This window comes from Saccopteryx bilineata, chromosome 1 (assembly GCF_036850765.1).
Source record: "Saccopteryx bilineata isolate mSacBil1 chromosome 1, mSacBil1_pri_phased_curated, whole genome shotgun sequence".
Taxonomy (NCBI): domain Eukaryota; kingdom Metazoa; phylum Chordata; class Mammalia; order Chiroptera; family Emballonuridae; genus Saccopteryx; species Saccopteryx bilineata.
The window spans coordinates 215,310,373-215,328,770 of NC_089490.1; the positions used below are offsets into that span (position 1 = coordinate 215,310,373).

The 18,398-nt window shown below is 43.0% G+C and overlaps 1 protein-coding gene across 6 annotated transcripts in view; it reads right to left on the reverse strand.

The window, feature by feature from the left end:
- Nucleotides 1–10,038: 10,038 nt before the first annotated feature.
- RBM34 (RNA binding motif protein 34) overlaps nt 10,039–18,398 on the reverse strand; it is a 32,386-nt gene continuing 24,026 nt past the window's right edge. For 2 of the 6 annotated variants that reach the window (XM_066235687.1, XM_066235680.1), the window contains 4 exons: nt 17,616–17,679; nt 14,315–14,354; nt 13,987–14,105; nt 10,039–10,373 (listed from right to left, as the gene is read on the reverse strand). In XM_066235687.1, the coding sequence (XP_066091784.1) occupies nt 10,095–10,373; nt 13,987–14,105; nt 14,315–14,354; nt 17,616–17,679 (502 nt within the window). In that variant the 3' untranslated portion in view covers nt 10,039–10,094. Of the gene's footprint in view, nt 10,374–13,986; nt 14,106–14,314; nt 14,355–17,604; nt 17,680–17,823; nt 17,908–18,398 lie in introns of all 6 variants that reach the window. The other 4 variants (XM_066235694.1, XR_010726089.1, XM_066235703.1 and 1 more) reach the window with 4 other exon arrangements.

Genomic DNA, 18,398 nt, shown 5'->3' on the forward strand with positions numbered 1-18,398 from the left:
AGTCGGTAAAGAAACAGTGGAGCCAAAAACTGATGGACCATAGTCTTTAATTCTAGCTTGCACCCGGCGGGCAAGTAAAAATACACACTGGGCTCCAAAACCCAGTCACATTCAGTGCTCACAAAGCCACTGACTTATCCGAGTTTCCTAGAATCAAAAGTTTCTAGCTCACCAGACTTATTCACCTCTGTTCCCCATCTCCTTCCTTATCCAAAATACAAACTCTACACAAACTGGCATCTCACTCAGCACTCCACCATCTTGGCTGCTTCTCCTGGCCTCCTCCACATGGCCTTTCTCCTGCTGCTGGCTCTACTCTCTCTGCTCTCTCATGCTAACCTCAGGAACCAAGAGCACAAACTCTGTTCTGCCCCCATTTTATATTGTAGCTTCACAACCTCTAATCCAATATACAAAATAGGGATGTCTCTAGTAGTCACTTCTCTGAGGCATGATTGGATTGTACTACCCCACATCAAAAAGGGTGGGAAAGGCTTAATCCCAAAACCAAGCCCCAGGCTACAACGATCCCCAACACACATTAATATCACCTGGGCGACGGCCTCACGTGGGCAACGTCATCTTTAACAAAGTGAGCATAATATATTTTATCTGCCCAACACCAGTCCGACACTCTATCAACTGTGCCACTGCATGGTCAGGCTACCTTGTAAGTTTTAATGTGTAGAAATGTTTTTTGTGGATCCTGTAGACAGATGTTATGAACTTGCTAATGAATTGTGTCCCATCCCCCTCCTTCATCCTTTTCCCAAACCTGTGTAGGTAAAGACAAAGGTTGTGATGTCATGCTTTTTCCCCGCCCATGAATATTTAAGGATATATAACCAACCCCTAGAATATTAATGAGACACACGATTTGGGACTGCTACCCCGTGTAAGATATATGCAGCCAGCATATTTAATAAATTTCCTCCTTTAATTTCCAAATTTTATCTGGACTGGGTGTCTCTACAAAAACCCGCGGAATTGTGGATTGGGTACTTTTTAACAAGAGAAACATGGGGTGGGGAACGAGGGAGCAGGAATCATCAACTTATACCCCGAGGTTTTGAACCTGTGACCTCAGCATTCCACCACAGATCAGGCTGTACTAAATATTCTACAGAGATAGTCTATAGATGATGTAAATGTATATAAATTTAACTGGAAATATATGCAAAAATGCTCAAGAATCAAGTAATAAGTATCAACTTATCTCTACTTATAAAAAACAAGGTTCTAAGCACCAGAGAGGATGCTAACTGTAAAATATCCAACCCTTGCACACAGAATAATGGACCTCTTGCCTGACCCGTGGTGGCGCAGTGGATAAAGCGTCGACCTGGAAATGCTGAGGTCACCAGTTCGAAACCCTGGGCTTGCCTGGTTAAGGCACATATGGAGTTGATGCTTCCAGCTCCTCTCTCGCTCTCTCTCTCTCTTTCTCTCTCTCCTCTCTAAAATGAATAAATAAAATTAAAAAAAAAAAAAAAGAATAATGGACCTCTTTTCCACAGAGCCACATTTAAAGACCTATTAAGTTTTCCTTATGCTACACACATAAGACAAGATTGTCAAAATAATCAGTAATGACTTGTTGGGGACTGAAAGCCAACAGGGTCTTTGCAGTTTAGATTTTCAGGGGACAGAGGTGAGAGGAAATGGCAGTAAGCTGACCAACCCCCCACCTCACTTGTTCTGTGAAGTTGCTAAAGGCTATTTTTTTCCACACCTTCATGTTAGCTGTGGTGCTGGATTGTTTATACTAGTCCTACCCCCATGTCCCTGGGAAAGACTTGAGGCAAGTTTCTTTTTATCCTTTGTTTTGTGAAGTTAAGATGTTATGTATGGTGGGGGTTTTCTGCACTTGGTTCAATTTTGGGGATGCCTTGGAAATGTGACTTTGTTTTAATGACCTCTTTGATTTGTTAATGAACTCACCTTGCCCTATAAAAAAAGCAGGTGGGGGGTGGAGGCTTGCTTTTTGCAAGCTATCTTTTGCATTGCAAAGAGACCTCTTGAGCCCATCCTTTTTCTCTTTAAGCCTATTTTTCTTTTTTTTAAATTTTTACTCATTTTAATTTGTTTACATAGATTCAAATATCCCACCAAATATATCTCTCCCCTACCCCATGTTCCCCTCGACATCCCCCTTGTCCCCCTCCCCCTAAAGCTTTCCCCCTTTCCTTCCAGGATTTGCTTTCCTGCTCTCTATAATGCTGTAATCTCTTTCCCTTCTCTGATCCCATCTCATCCCTTTTTCCTCTGATCCCTTTGATCCCGCCTCTGCCTCTATTCCACTCCTCAATTGGTATTCATTAGATTCCTCAAATGAGTGAGGTCATATATTTTTCTTTCTCTGCCTGGCTTATTTCACTTAGCATAATAGTTTCCAGGTCCAACCATGTTGTTGAAAAAGGTAAGATTTCCTTCTTTTTTCACGGCTGTGTAGTATTCCATTGTGTATATGTACCAAAGCATTTTAATCAACTCATCCACTGACACTTGCGCTGTTTCCAGATCTTGGCTATTGTAAACATTGTTGCAATAAACATGGGGATGCATTTATTCTTTTTTTTTTTTTTTTTTTTTTTTTGGTGCCATGACTTGGATTTATTCTTTTGAATCAGTGATTTGGTATTCTTAGGATATATTCCTAAAAGTGGGATGGTTGGGTCAAAAGGCAGTTCTATTTCTAATTTTTTGAGGAATCTCCATACTGTTTTCCACAGTGGCTGCACCTGTCTGCATTTCCACGAGCAGTGCAGGAGGGTTCCCTCTACTCCACATCCTTGCCAGCACTTATGTGTTGTTTTGTTAACGAGTGTATTTCTGACTGATGTGAGGTGTTATCTCATTGTGGTTTTAATTTTCATTTCTCTAATGACTAGTGACGTTGAACACTTTTTCATCTGCCTATTGACCATCTGTATGTCCTCTTTGGAGAAGTGTCTATTCATTTCTTTTGCCCATTTTTTGATTGAATTGTTTATTTTCCTGGTATTGAGTTTTACAAGTTCTTTATAAATTTTGGTTATTAACCCCTTATCAGATATATTGTCAAATATATCTCCCACTGTGTGGTCTTTATTTTGCTCATACTGTCTTTAGCTGTGCAAAAGCTTTTTAGTTTGATATAGTCCCATTTTTTCATCCTGTCCTTTATTTCACTTGCCCGTGGAGATAAATCAGCAAATATATTGCTGCGAGAGATGTCGGAGCCTATATTTTCTACCAAGATGCTTATGGTTTCATGACTTAAATTTAAGTCTTTTATCCATTTTGAGTTTATTTTTGTGAATGGTTTAAGTTGGTGGTCTAGTTTCATTTTTTGCAGGTAACTAACCAATTTTCCCAACATTTTTTAAAGAGACTGTTTTTACTCCATTGTATGCTCTTATCTCCTTTGTCAAACATCAATTGTCCATAAAGGTGTAGTTTTATTTCTGGGTTCTCTGTTCTGTTCCATTCATCTGTATTGCCTGTTCTTATGCCAGTACCAAGCTGTTTTGAGTATAATGGCCTTGTAGTATAACTTGTTATCAAGAAGTGTGTTATCGCCTGACCAGGCGGTGGCACAGTGAATAGAGCATCGGACTGGGATGTGGAGGACACAGGTTCAAGACCCTGAGGTAGTCAGCTTGAGCGCAGGCTCATCTGGTTTGAGCAAAAAAAGCTCACTAGCTTGGACCCAAGGTCGCTGGCTCAAGCAAGGGGTCACTCAGTCTGCTGTAGCCCCACGGTCAAGACACATATGAGAAAGCTAAGGTGTCGCAAGGAAAAACTAATGATTGATGCTTCTCATCTCTCTCTGTTCCTGTCTGTCTGTCCCTATCTATCCCTCTCTCTGACTCACTCTCTGTCTCTGTAAAAAATAAATAAAAAAAAAAATTAAGTGTGTTACCACCCACTTTATTATTCTTTTTTCAAGATTGCTGAGGCTATTCGTGTTGTTTTTTGCTTCCATATAAATTTTTTTTTAATTTTATTTATTGATTTTTAGAGAGAGAGAGGAGAGAGAGAGAAGGAGGAGGAGTAGGAAGCATCAACTCCCATATGTGCCTTGACCAGGCATGCCCAAGGTTTTGAACCAGCAATCTCAGTGTTCCAGGTCAATGCCCTATCCCACTGCACCACCACAGGTCAGGCCCATATAAATTTTTGGAATATTTTTTCTATACCTTGGAAGTATGCCATTGGTATTTTAATAGGAATTGCATTGAATTTATAAATTGCTTTGAGTAATATAGACATTTAAATGATGTTTATTCTTCCTATCCATGAACATGGCATATACTTCCACTTGTTTGTATCTTCCTTGATTTATCAATGTTTTATAATTTTCCGAGTACAAGTCTTTAACCTATTTGGTTAAATTTACTCCTAGGTACTTTATTATTTTTTTTGCAATAGTGAAGGGGATTCTTTTCTTAATTTCTGACAGTTCATTGTTGGTGTAAAAAATGCCTGATTTCTGAGTATTAATTTTATATCCTGCCACCTTGCTGAATTTATTTATCAGGTCCAGTAGTATTTTGACTGAGACTTTAGGGTTTTCTATATACAATATCATATCATAAGCAAATAATGATAGTGTAAATTGTTTTTCCAATTTGGATGCCTTTATTTCTTCTTGTCTGATTGCTGTGGCTAGGACTTAAAGAACTATATATTAAAAAAATTTTTTTTGTTAGTTTATTCATTTTAGAGAGAGGGGACAGAGAGAGAAGAGGGGGAGGAGCAGGAACTATCAACTCCCATATGTGCCTAGACCAGGCAAGCCCAGGGTTTTGAACTGGTGACCTCAGCATTCCAGGTCGATGTTCACCCACTGTGCCACCACAGGTCAGGCCCCCAGAACAATATATATATATATACTTTTTCTTCTTCTTCTTCTTCAGAACTATATTGAATAAGAGTGGTGAAAGGGGGCACCCCTGCCTTGTTCCTGACCTTAAGGGGATTGCTTTTAATTTTTTCCCATTGATTATGTTGGCTGTGGGTTTGTCATAGATGGCCTTTATTATGTTGAGTGAGGTATGTTCCCTGAATTCCCACTTTGCTGAGTTTTAATTATAAATGGGTGCTGGATTTTATCAAATACTTTTTATGTATCTATTGATAATATGTGATTTTCTTCTTCCTTTTGTTTATATGAATCACATCGATTGATTTGCAAATATTGTACCAGCCTTGCCTCCCCAGAATAAATTTCACTTGATCATGATGTATGATTTTTTTCATGTATTGCTGGAATCGGTTTGCTTATATTTTGTTGAGAATTTTAGCATCTAAATTCATCAGAGGGCCCTGGCCAGTTGGCTCAGTGGTAGAGCGTTGACCTGGCATGTAGGAGTCCCGGGTTCAATTCCCAGCCAGGGCACACAGGAGAAGCGCCCATCTGCTTCTCCACCCCTCCTCCTCTCCTTCCTCTCTCTCTTTTCCCCTCCCGCAGCCGAAGCTCTATTGGAGCAAAGTTGGCCCGGGCGCTGGGGATGGCTCTGTGGCCCCTGCCTCAGGCGCTAGAATGGCTCTGGTCGCAACAGAGCGACGCCTCAGATGTGCAGAGCATCACCCGCTGGTGGGCATCCTGGGTGGATCCTGGTCAGGCGCATGCGGGAGTGAGTCTGACTGCCTCCCCGTTTCCAACTTCAGAAAAAAAAAATTCATCAGAGATATTGGCCTCTAGTTTTCTTTCTTTGTATTGTCTTTGCTTGGTTTTGGAATGAGAATTATTCTTGCCTCATAAAAGGAGCTTGGGAATCTTCCCTGCTCTAAGACCATTTTTCTTAATTCAGCGCCATTCCCACTCAGGACCTGGAATTAGTAGCTGTGCTGGTTTGCAGCAATGACTTGCTGGTTCCCAGTCCCCTTGGATACTTAAGTGACATGATGGATGGATAAGATTCCATCTGCCTCAGACCAGCCCCCACCCCCATGGTGCCCCCCTCCCTCCGCATACAGATTCAGTTAGGTGAGATTTGTGAGGGGACACCCGCTACATCACCAGGTCATATCTCAAGGGAATGTAATGGTATTCTCACCCCTTGTTGAACTTTATACCTATGACTTAAATCATTTTTATCAATGTTTCCTTTATTTTTTAAATTAAAAAAATTATTGATTTTAGAGACAGGAAGAGAGCAAGATGGACACAGAAACATCAATCTGTTGATCTGTTCCTGTATATGCACTGACTGGGGATGGAACTGGCAACTTATGCTTCAGGCCTACACTCTAACCAACTGAACACATGCTATCAGGCTAGGGCAAACAATGTTTCCTTTAAATATGATTTTTGAAAGATTGTTTCATTCCATGTGTAACATTAACTGAAGATCCGTAAGTTTACCTGGGAGATTTTTTTTTTTTTTTTTTTGTATTTTTCTGAAGCTGGAAATGGGGAGAGACAATCAGACAGACTCCTGCATGCGCCCGACGGGGATCCACCCGGCACACCCACCAGGGGCAACGCTCTGCCCATCAGGGGGCGATAATCTGCCCCTCCGGGGCGTCACTCTGCCGCGACAAGAGCTACTCTAGCGCCCGGGCCATCCTTGCTCCAATGGAGCCTTGGCTGCGGGAGGGGAAGAGAGAGACAGAGAGGAAAGGAGGGGGTGGAGAAGCAAATGGGCGCTTCTTCTATGTGCCCTGGCCGGGAATCGAACCTGGGTCCCCTGCACGCCAGGCCGACGCTCTACAGCTGAGCCAACCGGCCAGGGCCTCTTTTTTTTTTAAAGAAATTTTTTACTTTTATTTATTTATTTATTTTAGAGAGGACAAAGAGAGAAGGAGGGAAGAGCAGGAAGCATCAACTCCCACATGTGCCTTGACCAGGCAAGCCCAGGGTCTTGAACTAGCGACCCCAGTGTTTCTAGGTTGACGCTTTATCCACTGCTCCACCACAGGTCAGGCTATTTTTCAAATTAAAAATAAAGCCTGCCAGGTGGTGGCGCAGTGGATTAAGTGTCAGACTGGAATGCAGAAGACCCATGTTTGAGACCCTGAGGTCGCCAACTTGAGCGTGGGCTCATCTGGTGTGAGCAAAAGCTCACCAGCTTGGACCCAAATTTGCTGGCTCGAGCAAGGGGTTACTTGGTCTGCTGAAGGCCCGCGGTCAAGGCACATATGAGAAAGCAATCAATGAACAATTAATGTGTTGCGACGCGCAACAAAAAACTAATGATTGATGCTTCTCATGTCTCCATTCCTGTCTGTCCCTGTGTATCCCTCTCTTTGACTGTCTCTAAAAAAACCCAAACAAACACACACACACAAAAATTAAAAATAGAAAAGTAGAAACCTGCTTATAGCCAATTTGCCAAAGGCTTTAATAACCAGTTCTATCACTGTTGAGGATAAGAAATTTGAGCAACATTTCACATAATCTTTCCTATTATTATTATTTTTTTAGAAAGTAAGGGGGAAAAAAACCACACTAATTTGCTGTTTGTTGTTTTACTTAGTTATGCTTTCATTTGTTGATTCTTGTATGTGCTGACTGGGGATCAAACCCACAATCTTGGTGTACCAGGATGACACTCTGATCTGCCTGGTCAGGGCTCATTCTATTCTTGTTTGTTAATTATTAGGTTGATGAAATAAAATAAAAACCTAGAACTCCAATTATCATAAGTGTGAGAGAAAGGAAGAGAAATTAGTGGCTATTTTATAACAGCCCTGAAACCTTTCTTCTTAGGGATTGTGATTAGACCTTAGACCAATATTCCCTCTGTAATTGTTTAGATACTTAGTCTAGGTACAATTAGTATTAAAGTTTAGTGTTTTTTCTCTGAATTTACTCACTTTTAATTTAGTCTCATTCAAAGTAATTCTCAAAATTATCTGAGATGTTAATTATATATATTGAATATATATATATATTAGCATACATAGACTATACACACAGGGCATATAATATATATATTAGTGAGCAAAAGAGGGACAAAAAGGGAGAGAGATGAGAAGTATCAATTTATAGTTGTGGAACTTCAGTTGTTCATTGATTGCTTCTCATATGCACCTTGACTTGGTGGTAGGTGGGGGCTCCAGCTGGGCTAGTGAACCCTAACCCAAGCCAGCAACCATGGGGTCATATCTATGACCTCATCCTCAAGCTGGTGACCCTACATTCAAGCTGGTGGAGCCTGTGCTCAATCTGGCAACCTCAGGGTTTCGATCATGGGTCCTCAGCATCCCAGCTGATACTCTATCCACTGTGCCACTGCTTGGTCATACCCGTATATTTCTCTTTTTTTTTATTTTTCTTGTGGGAGAGGCAGAGAGAGTCAGAGAGAGAGGGATAGATAGGAACAGACAGGAAGGGAGAGAGATGAGAAACATCAATTTTTTGTTGCAGTTCCTTAATTGTTCATTGATTGATTTCTCATATGTGCCTTGACGGGGGGGCTACAGCAGACTGAGTGACCCCTTGATCAAGCCAACGACCTTGGGCTCAAGCTGGTGAGCCTTGCTCAAACCAGATGAGCTCATGCTCAAGCTGGCAACCTCGGCGTCTCAAACCTGGGTTCTTCACATCCCAGTCCAACACTTTATCCATTGCGCCACCTGGTCAGGCAGGCCTATATATTTCTAACATACATGACCACTAAAATTCTGAAAGTTCTCCCTAAGTCTAAAATAATTTCTTGGCCCTGGCCAGCTAGCTCCGTGGTAGAGCATCGGCACGGCGTGTGGAAGTCTTGGGTTCGATTCCTGACCAGAACACACAGGAGGAGTGCCCATCTGCTTCTCCACCCCTCCCACTCTCCTTACTCTCTCTCTCTCTCTCTTCCTCTTCAGCAGTCAAGGCTCCATTGGAACAAAGTTGGCCCGGGCACTGAGGATGGCTTCATGGCCTCTGCCTCAGGCCCTAGAATGGCTCTGGTTACACCAGAGCAATGCCCCAGATGGGCTGAGCATTGCCTCCTGGTGGGCATGCTGGGTGGATCCCGGTTGGGCGCATGCAGGAGTCTGTCTCTCTGCCTCCCCACTTCTCACTTTAGGAAAAAAAAAAATTCTTATACCATTAGCAATTACACATACCCCATAGTAAGTAATCTGCCTATACATTTCTTTTTCCACTGAGAGAGAAAAAGAGGAATGGAGAAAGAAAGAGGAGGGAAGGAGGGAGAGAGAGAAGCATGAACTCACGGTTCCATTTAATTGTTTTTTGTTTTTTTTTTTTAATTTTTATTTATTCATTTTAGAGAGGAGAGAAAGAGGGGGAGAGAGAGAGAGAGGAAAGAGAGACAGGGGGGAGGAGCTGGAAGCATCAACTCCCATATGTGCCTTGACCAGGCAAGCCCAGGGTTTCGAACCGGCAACCTCGGCATTTCCAGGTCGACGGTTTATCCACTGCGCCACCACAGGTCAGGCACGGTTCCATTTAATTGTGTACTTACTGATTGCTTCTCTTAAATGCCCTGACCAGGGATCAAACCAGTGACCTTCATGTGCCCAGAACAATGCTTGATCCACTTAGCCACTGGGCCAGTGCCAATTTGCCTACATCTTAGAACAAATGCTTCATCTGACCTGTGGTGGCACAGTGGATCAGCTGTCAACCTGGAATGCTGAGGCTGCCAGTTTAAAACCCTGAGCACACACAAGAGAGATCATGGGCACATATGAGAAGCAACTGCGAGTTGGTGATTCCCATTCCTCCCAACCCTCTGCCTTTCTCTCTCTCTCTCCCCCTTCTCTAAAACCAATAAGTAAAATCCAAAATAAACAAAGAAAAACCCACAAATGCTTCAAAGGTACTATTACAATGCAGACACACTGAAAAAGTTTCCATGCTCACATATAACACCCATAAAAAATTGTCCAACTCAGGCCTGACCTGTGGCAGTGCTGTTGATAAAGTTTCAACCTGAACCACTGAGGTTGCCAGTTCAGTCTAAACCCTGGGCTTCCCTGGAAAAGGCATATATGGGAGTTGATGCTTCCTATTCCTCCTCCCTTCTCTCTCTCCTCTTTGAAATGAATTTAAAAAATCTTTACAATATTAAAAAATAAATCCTTCAACTCAGTACATGAGTTCACCACATTTTTATTACCAGTACTTAGTGGAAAACACAAGCTTCAGACTGCTACTTGTGTTTTTTCTGTTGCTTAGTTCGTCCACTTTTCTTCTGTTCTTTTTTTTTCTTCTTGATGAGAACAGCTTTTTCTCCAATAAACAAGCTTTTAGAATGTCCTACATTTTTTGAAGCAAAATTAAATCCTTTCTTAGGTTTACTGGCATTTTTCAAACTTTGATTTGAATTTTGTTTTAATTTTTCTTTATTAACAGAATGCATGACTCTGAGTTTTCTTCCCATCAGTTCAAAATTATTTAATTTCAGAGCAAGATGAACAGCATCTGTATTCTGAAATAAAAATCAGTATGTTAATTTCAACCAGAAACTTATCTGCAAAGACTAGTAAAATTGCACCTTTAATGGATCAGAACAGCTTGAACACTGAACACCCCCCATTTCTACAAGCAGCAAGCCGAGGCCTCCAGCAGCTCTGCGGTGGTCTCCTTTCACCACCTTCTCATCCATTTCTCCCCAAGAAGCATTCACACTGCCTTGTCAAGTTAGCAAATAAGACACAATCCAATGGGCTTCCTTTTTCTCACTGTATAATAAACTTTCCACAGCTAGCTAGTCACGTGCAATCTTTTTTTATTTTTCTGAAGCTGGAAATGGGGAGAGACAGTCAGACAGACTCCCGCATGCGCCCAACCGGGATCCACCCAGCACGCCTACCAGGAGCGATGCTCTGCCCCTCCGGGGCATCGCTCTGCCCCTCTGGGGCGTTGTTACACCAGAGCCACTCTAGCGCCTGGGGCAGAGGCCAAGGAGCCATCCCCAGCACCGGCCCATCTTTGCTCCAATGGAGCCTTGGCTGCGGGAGGGGAAGAGAGAGACAGAGAGGAAAGGGGGGGGTGGAGAAGCAAATGGGCGCCTCTCCTATATGCCCTGGCCGGGAATCGAACCTGGGTTTCCTGCACGCCAGGCCAACGCTCTACCGCTGAGCCAACCGGCCAGGGCCCAAGTGCAATCTTTTAGCACAAAGCTCTCTCTGCATAAGTCCCTGCTGTGTCTATCAGCTGACTCTATTACAGTGTGAGATGTTGGACTAGGTGCCTTGTAGGGTTCCAATGAGATATGAAATTCCATTATTCTTTAAAATATTTTTATTTTTAACTTTATTCAGTTTTTTTTTTTAAAGACACAGAGAGAGAGAGAGAGAGAGAGAGAGAGAGAGAAGGGAGAGGAGCAGGAAGCATCAACTCTCATATGTGCCTTGGCCAGGCAAGCCCAGGGTTTTGAACCGGCGACCTCAGCGTTCCCATGTCGACGCTTTATCCACTGCGCCACCACAGGTCAGGCCCATTATTCTTTTATTTCAGCATAGAACTACTAAATGCTAACAACCCTAAATATACACGAGATATATTTTTTTAAGGACTTTAGAAACTTATTAAGTCATAGAAGACCAAGAGCAGAGGAACTACAACACAGTAATGATGGGAACACAACAATGCTCTAACCAACTGGGCTATACAGCCAAGGCATATGTCAAGCGTTGCATATGTCAAGAGTTTTTTTTTTTTTTATTCATTTCAGAGAAGAGAGAGAGAGAGACAGAGAGAGAGGAGGGGGGGAGAAGCAGGAAGCATCAACTCCCATATGTGCCTTGACCAGGCAAGCCCAGGGTTTCAAACCGGTGACCTCAGCATTCCAGGTCAAGGCTTTATCCACTGCGCCACCATAGGTCAGGCTGTCAACAGTATTTTTTTAAAGATTTTATTTATTATTTTTTTTTAGAGAGAGAAGGTGGGGGGCAGGAAGAGTGGCTGATTCTTCTATGGGCAAGCCCAGGGTTTTGAACCAGCAACCTCAGTATTTCAAGTTGATGCTTTACCCATTGTGCCACCACAGGTCTGGTGTCAAGAATCTTAAAAATGGTTACATATCCACTGACCAGGCGGTGGTGCAGTGGATAGAGCATCAGATTGGGATGCAGAGGACCCAGGTTCGAGACCCCAAGGTTTCCAGTTTGGGCTAATCTGGTTTGAGCAAGGCTCACCAGCTTGAGCCCAAGGTCGCTGGCTTGAGCAAGGGGTTACTCTGTCTGCTGAAGGCCCACGATCAAGGCACATATGAGAAAGCAATCAATGAACAATCTAGGTGTCGCAACAAAAAACTAATGATTGATGCTTCTCATCTCTCTCCGTTCCTGTCTGTCCCTATTTATCCTTCTGACTCTCTGTTTCTGTAAAAATAAAAAAAAATAAAAAAAAATAAATAAAGTTACATAGTGCAGTGGGATAAAGCGTTGACCTGGAACATTGTGGTTGCCAGTTCGAAACCCTGGGCTTGCCTGGTCAAGGCATATATGGGAGTTGATGCTTCCAGCTCCTCCCCTTTCTGTCTCTCTCTCTCTTCTCTGAAAATTGAATAAAGTATTTAAAAAAGAAAAAAGGTTACATATCTTGACCTACTTAGTTATAGACCAGTGGGATCCCTCTTAAAGAAGTAATCCTTCACTGGCTGGGAATCTCAGTGGATAAAGCACTGTCCCTGAAAACTGACATCGCAGGCTCAATCCCCAGTCAGGGCACATAGGAGAAGCAATCAATGAGCACACAACTAAATAAAAAACTAAGTGGAATAATGAGTTGATGCTCCTTTCTCTCTCTTGAATCAATGGAAAGGAAAAAAATAAATAACTGAAAGGAAATGTATTAATGTTGTGGAAGAAGAAAAACCAAATGTCATCAGATAGTATGTATATCCTAATCTTAAGTATATTCTAATGTTAGGCATAAAATGTTGATTATTATTCAGTGAACTAAACAGAACCAGTTTTGTACAAAGACTAAAATTTTCTTCTACCTGAGTGAAATGTCAGTTCTTTTTTCCATTTTATAGAAGGTGGAAATTCAGAGTTAATATCTTTAATACCCAACATTTCTTTTTTCTTTTGGTGACAGGGATAGAGAGAGACAGAGAGAGGGATAGATAGGGACAGACAGACAGGACGGGAGAGAGATGAGAAGCATTAATTCTTTGTTGCAGCTCCTTACTTGTTCACTGATTGCTTTCTCATATGTGCCTTGACCAGGGGACTCCAGCAGAGCGAGTGATCCTTGCTCAAATTGGCGACCTTGGGCTCAAGCCAGCAACCTTGGGCTTCAAGCCAGTGACCATAGGATCATGTCTATGATCCCATGCTCAAGACAGTGACCCTGTGCTCAAGCTGGATAAGCCCATGCTCAAACCAGCAACCTCGGGGTTTCGAACCTGGGTCTTCTGCATCCCAGTCCAACACTGTATCCACTCCACCACCGCACGGTCAGGCAATATCCAATATATAAAACATCATTTAATAACAATGATATGAAACATGAGGGACTGGAAAACCCTCAGTCTAGGTGCAATGATAGTGTTGTACTATGACAGCTGAATTAAGGAATATTTCTTTTTAAAGATTTTATTTATTGATTTTAGAGAGAGGAGAGAGAGAGAGAGAGAGAAAGGGGTTGAGAAGCAGGAACCATCAAGTCATAGTAGTTGCTTCTTATATTGTGCCTTGATTGGGCAAGCCTGAGATTTTTTTTTAAAGCATTTTTAAATTTATTTATTCATTTTAGAGAGAGAGAGAGGGAGAGGGAGGAAGGGGGGGAGGAGCAAGAAGCATCAATTCCCATACGTGCCCTGACCGGGCAAGCCCAGGGTTTCGAACCGGCGATCTCAGTGCTCTAGGTCAATGCTTTATCCACTGTGCCACCACAGGTCAGGCCAAGCCTGAGATTTTGAACAAGCAACCTCAGCATTCCAGGTGGACGCTTTATCCACTGCGCCAGCAAAGGTCAGGCTGAATTCAGAAATTGAGGGTAGCAGTGATAGTTATGTCTGAATGATGAAATGGTGACAAGCCCCTCGGTGCATTTCAAACAACAGTGACAACCCATTGGTACTCCCATACCTCAAAGAGCACGTAGCCAAACCCTTTGCCAACACCTGTCAGCGGGTCTCTCACGATCCTTACTGCCACGATATTCCCACAGTCCAAAAAGTGGTTCTCAACCGCAGAGTCTTCTATTTCTAAAAACAAATTCAACCAAAGTGGAAGCAAGGTCTCAGGATCACCTTGGGAAACTAGAGGTTTCATAACAGCAAGTAACGCAGCCCCATAAAAATTAGTCAAGTTACATTTCACCCTTCTTAAAGTTACTCTTAAAGCAAAACAGTTACTACTCAGTGGTTATTTCCACTAATTTGAACGAATAGGTACTTTGATTAAACAAACTTACTATACGGGAGATTTCCCACAAACACTGATCGCTTGTCCCTCTGAAACACAAAGATATAGAAGTCAATCACTGGGACAGAACATGGAGTCATCCCAAGACCCAGCCTTTCCTCCACTCCACGCATGACACGGTGTCCACATCCTGTGTTCACCATGCACCAGCCCCTTGTTTGATTCTGTCTCTTCCGTCTTCCCTTCTGGAATGGGAATGAGATGGCAGGAGACAGTGGGCTAGTGTGCTTTCATTCACAGTGAACAGTGACTGAATGACAACTAGCAGTGCTCAAGAAAGGCATGCTGTGTCGGGGATAAAGGATCAGACAGCAAGTTTCAGGCTTTATGGACCATGTGGTCTCTTGTCACTACTTGTCTCTGTCACTAGAGCACAATACCTAACCAAATGGTGTGGTTATGTGCTTATAAAACTTTATTTAAAAGAGCAGCCAGCCTGGTCTGTGGTGGCGTAGTGGATAAGGTGATGACTTTGAATGCTGAGGTTGCCGGTTCGAGACCTCTGGCTTGCCTGGTCAAGGCACATATGACAAGCAACTGCGAGTTGGTACTTCCTATTCCTCCCTCTCCCTGACTTTCTCTCTTCTCTCTAAAATCTAAGAAATTAAAAAACAAACAAACAAACAAAAAACCTCTAAAATAAAAAGGAAGCAGCCAGCCTGACCAGGTGGTGGCACAGTGGACAGAGCATCGGACTGGGATGCAGAGGACACAGGTTCAAGACACTGAGGTCACCAGCTTGAGCCCAAGGTTGCTGGCTCGAGTAAGGGGTCACTTGCTCTGCTGTAGACCCCCCACCCCCGTCAAGGCACATATGAGAAAGCAATCAATGAACTGAGGTGCTGCAATAAAGAATTGATGCTTCTCATCTCTCTCCCTTCCTGTTTGTCCCTATCTGTCCTTCTCTCTGACTCTGTCACAAAAGAAAAAGAAAAAAAAAAAAAAAGAAAAAAAAGAGCAGCCAGCCCTGGCTGGATAGCTCAGTTGGTTAGAGCATCATGCTGAAGCACAAAGGTTGCTGGTTCCATCTCTGGTGAGGGCACATACAAGGAACAGATTGATGTTCCTGTCTCTTTCTCCTTTCTCTCTGTCTAAAATCAATAAATTAAATACACACACACACACACACACACTTTAAAAGAGCAGCCAGCAAGCCTGACCAGGTGATGGCGCAGTGGGATAAAGTGTTGACCTGGAACACTGAGGTTGCCAGTTCGAAACCTTGGGCTTGCTTGGTCAAGACACGTGTGGGAGTTGATGCTTCCTGCTCCTCCCCTTTCTCTCTCTCTCTCTCTCTCTCTCTCTCTCTCTCTCTCTCTCCTCTCTCTAAAAATCAATAAATAAAAAAAAATAAACTTGTGGAACAACTTCCAGACAAGACCCAGACTCACCATGGAGACCAGAGCCTCTAACTTTCTGTCCAACAGCAACTCTTACTGCTGCTCCTCCTCACACTCTGCACACTAACGACGGCAGCCAGTGCTCGCTGTTCCATGGGCAGGTTCAGTTTTGCTCCCCATCATTTCTGCTGTTTTTTCCTGCCCAAATATCCTCATTCTCTTTAAACAAATTTTTTTTGGCTAGGTAATACCAGCTCATCTGGCAAGATGGATGTAATACCTGTTCTCCTATAAATCCTCCTTTGTCCCCTCTTGCTGACACATCCTCAAGTCAACTGCCCCCTTCCTGCGCATTTACGACAGCATTCATCATAAAACAGTAACGACAGGACAGCCCATCTGCTCATCAGTACCCCTGTGCTGGGACACCCAAAACTGAGACGCCTCAGTACCATACACCCAACACAGTAGAGACTTGAAAACTATTTAGTGAATAATTTAACTTCCTAAACCAGTCTGTGAAATAAAGTGTTTGCCCAGATGGTCTCTAACATACCTTCTAGCCTAGTTCTCTGATTATTTCAATCTAATGGTGGGAGTGGGAGGCCAAGTTCCAAAAGCTAACGTGACTTAATTCCTATGTCATTCTAGGGACCAATGCTGTGATCAAAGGACAAAAGCTGTTTCCTTTTGTTCTTTCCTCATACTGCTTATCCTGCTCCTCACCAAGCAAAATCCCAAAAGAAAATGTTTCTCTCTACAAGACTCTAGTTACATTCTTTTTTTACTTTTACTTTTATTTATTTTTATTTATTTTTCATTTTTCTGAAGTTGGAAACGGGGAGGCAGTCAGACAGACTCCCGCATGTGCCTGACCGGGATCCACCCGGTATGCCCACCAGGGGGCGATATTCTGCCCCTCTGAGGCGTCGCTCTGTTGCATCCAGAGCCATTCTAGCGCCTGAGGCAGAGGCCACAGAGCCATCCCCAGCGCCCGGGCCATCTTTGCTCCAATGGAGCCTCGGCTGCGGGAGGGGAAGAAAGAGACATAGAGGAAGGAGAGGGGGAGGGGTGGAGAAGCAGATGGGTGCTTCTCCTGTGTGCCCTGGCCGGGAAACGAACCCAGGACTCCTGCACGCCAGGCCGACACTCTACTGCTTAGCCAACCGGCCAGGGCCTTTACTTTTATTTTTAATTGCAAGGAGGGGAGGCAAAGACAGACTCCCGCATGCACCCAACCAGATCTACCAGGCAAGCCCACTACGGGGCAATGCTCTAACCATCTGGGGCATTGCTCTGTTGCTTAGCAACAGAACTTTTCTTTTTTTTTCAGTAGGTGACTCAGGCCACAAAACCCTCCTTAGCACACCGTGGCCAACTCAAACCAATGGAGCCATGGCTTGGGAAGAAAAAAAGAGAGGGTGGGGCAGAGGTGGAGAAGCAGAAGGGTGCTTCTCCTGTGTGCCCTTACTGGGAATCGAACCCAGGACATCCACATGCCATGCCCATGCTCAACTACTGAGCCAACCGGCCAGGGCTAGTTACGTTCTTTAAACTCACATACTACTGCCTGACTAGGCGGTGGCGCAGTGGATAGAGCGTCGGACTGGGATGCAGAGGACCTGGGTTCGAGACCCCGAGGTCGCCAGCTTGAGTGCGGGCTCATCTGGTTTGAGGAAAAGTCCACCAGCTTGAACCCAAGGTCGCTGGCTCCAGCAAGGGGTTACTTGGTCTGCTGAAGGCCCGCAGTCAAGGCACATATGAGAAAGCAATCAATGAACAACTAAGGTGTTGCAACGCGCAATGAAAAACTAATGATTGATGCTTCTCATCTCTCTCCATTCCTGTCTGTCTGTCCCTGTCTATCCCTCTCTCTGACTCACTCTCTGTCTCTGTAAAAAATAAATAAATAAATAAAAATTAAAACAAATAAACTCACATACTACTTACAGATGAGGTCTCCGATGCTCGATCAACTCTAATACGAAATCCATCAGCAATTTGGGCACCATTTCTGTATTATACATATAAAAAGAAAATGGCTTTTAAAAAGGAGCACTTGAGTTACTGGAATATTTGCTCTAAAGTGAAACCAAAGAATTAAAAAGTCCTCATAAATACTTAGATAATTCTGTCAAGCTTCAAAGAGTAAAATTACCTGTTCAATGCTTTAATAGCAGCTCTCTCTTCTTTAAATACAACATAAGCATTAATAGTTTTCTGATCAGGATGAATTTTACGTCTACACCAAAAAAAAAACAAAAAACAAAAAAAAAACATGTAAAATTAATGTTAATCTCAATGTTACCAATAGACATAACTTGCCTTCTATTCTCAATCAACATAATGGCAAGAATTCCTGGGGAAGTTTCACCTTTTTCAGTAAACTTTTAGCAATAATACACCACTTACACAGACATGTAACCCACGCCTTCTTACTAGGCATCACTATGAAGACCTAGGGCAGCACAGGCAACACCGCAGGCCAGCAACTATAACTTTAGCTGTGATTCTGTATCCAATACACACATAAACAGGTATGAGAGAAAACCTGATTTTTACATTTTACTGTAAAATAAAAACTGCAAAAACATGTACAGTTTAGTGATTAACAGGTCACCACCTTCAGCCATCGCCCACTCTAGAAGCTTCCATATGTGCAAGTTACTTCTTTTTTTTTTTTTTTTTTTTTTTTTTAAATTTATTTTATTTTATTTTTACAGAGACAGAGTC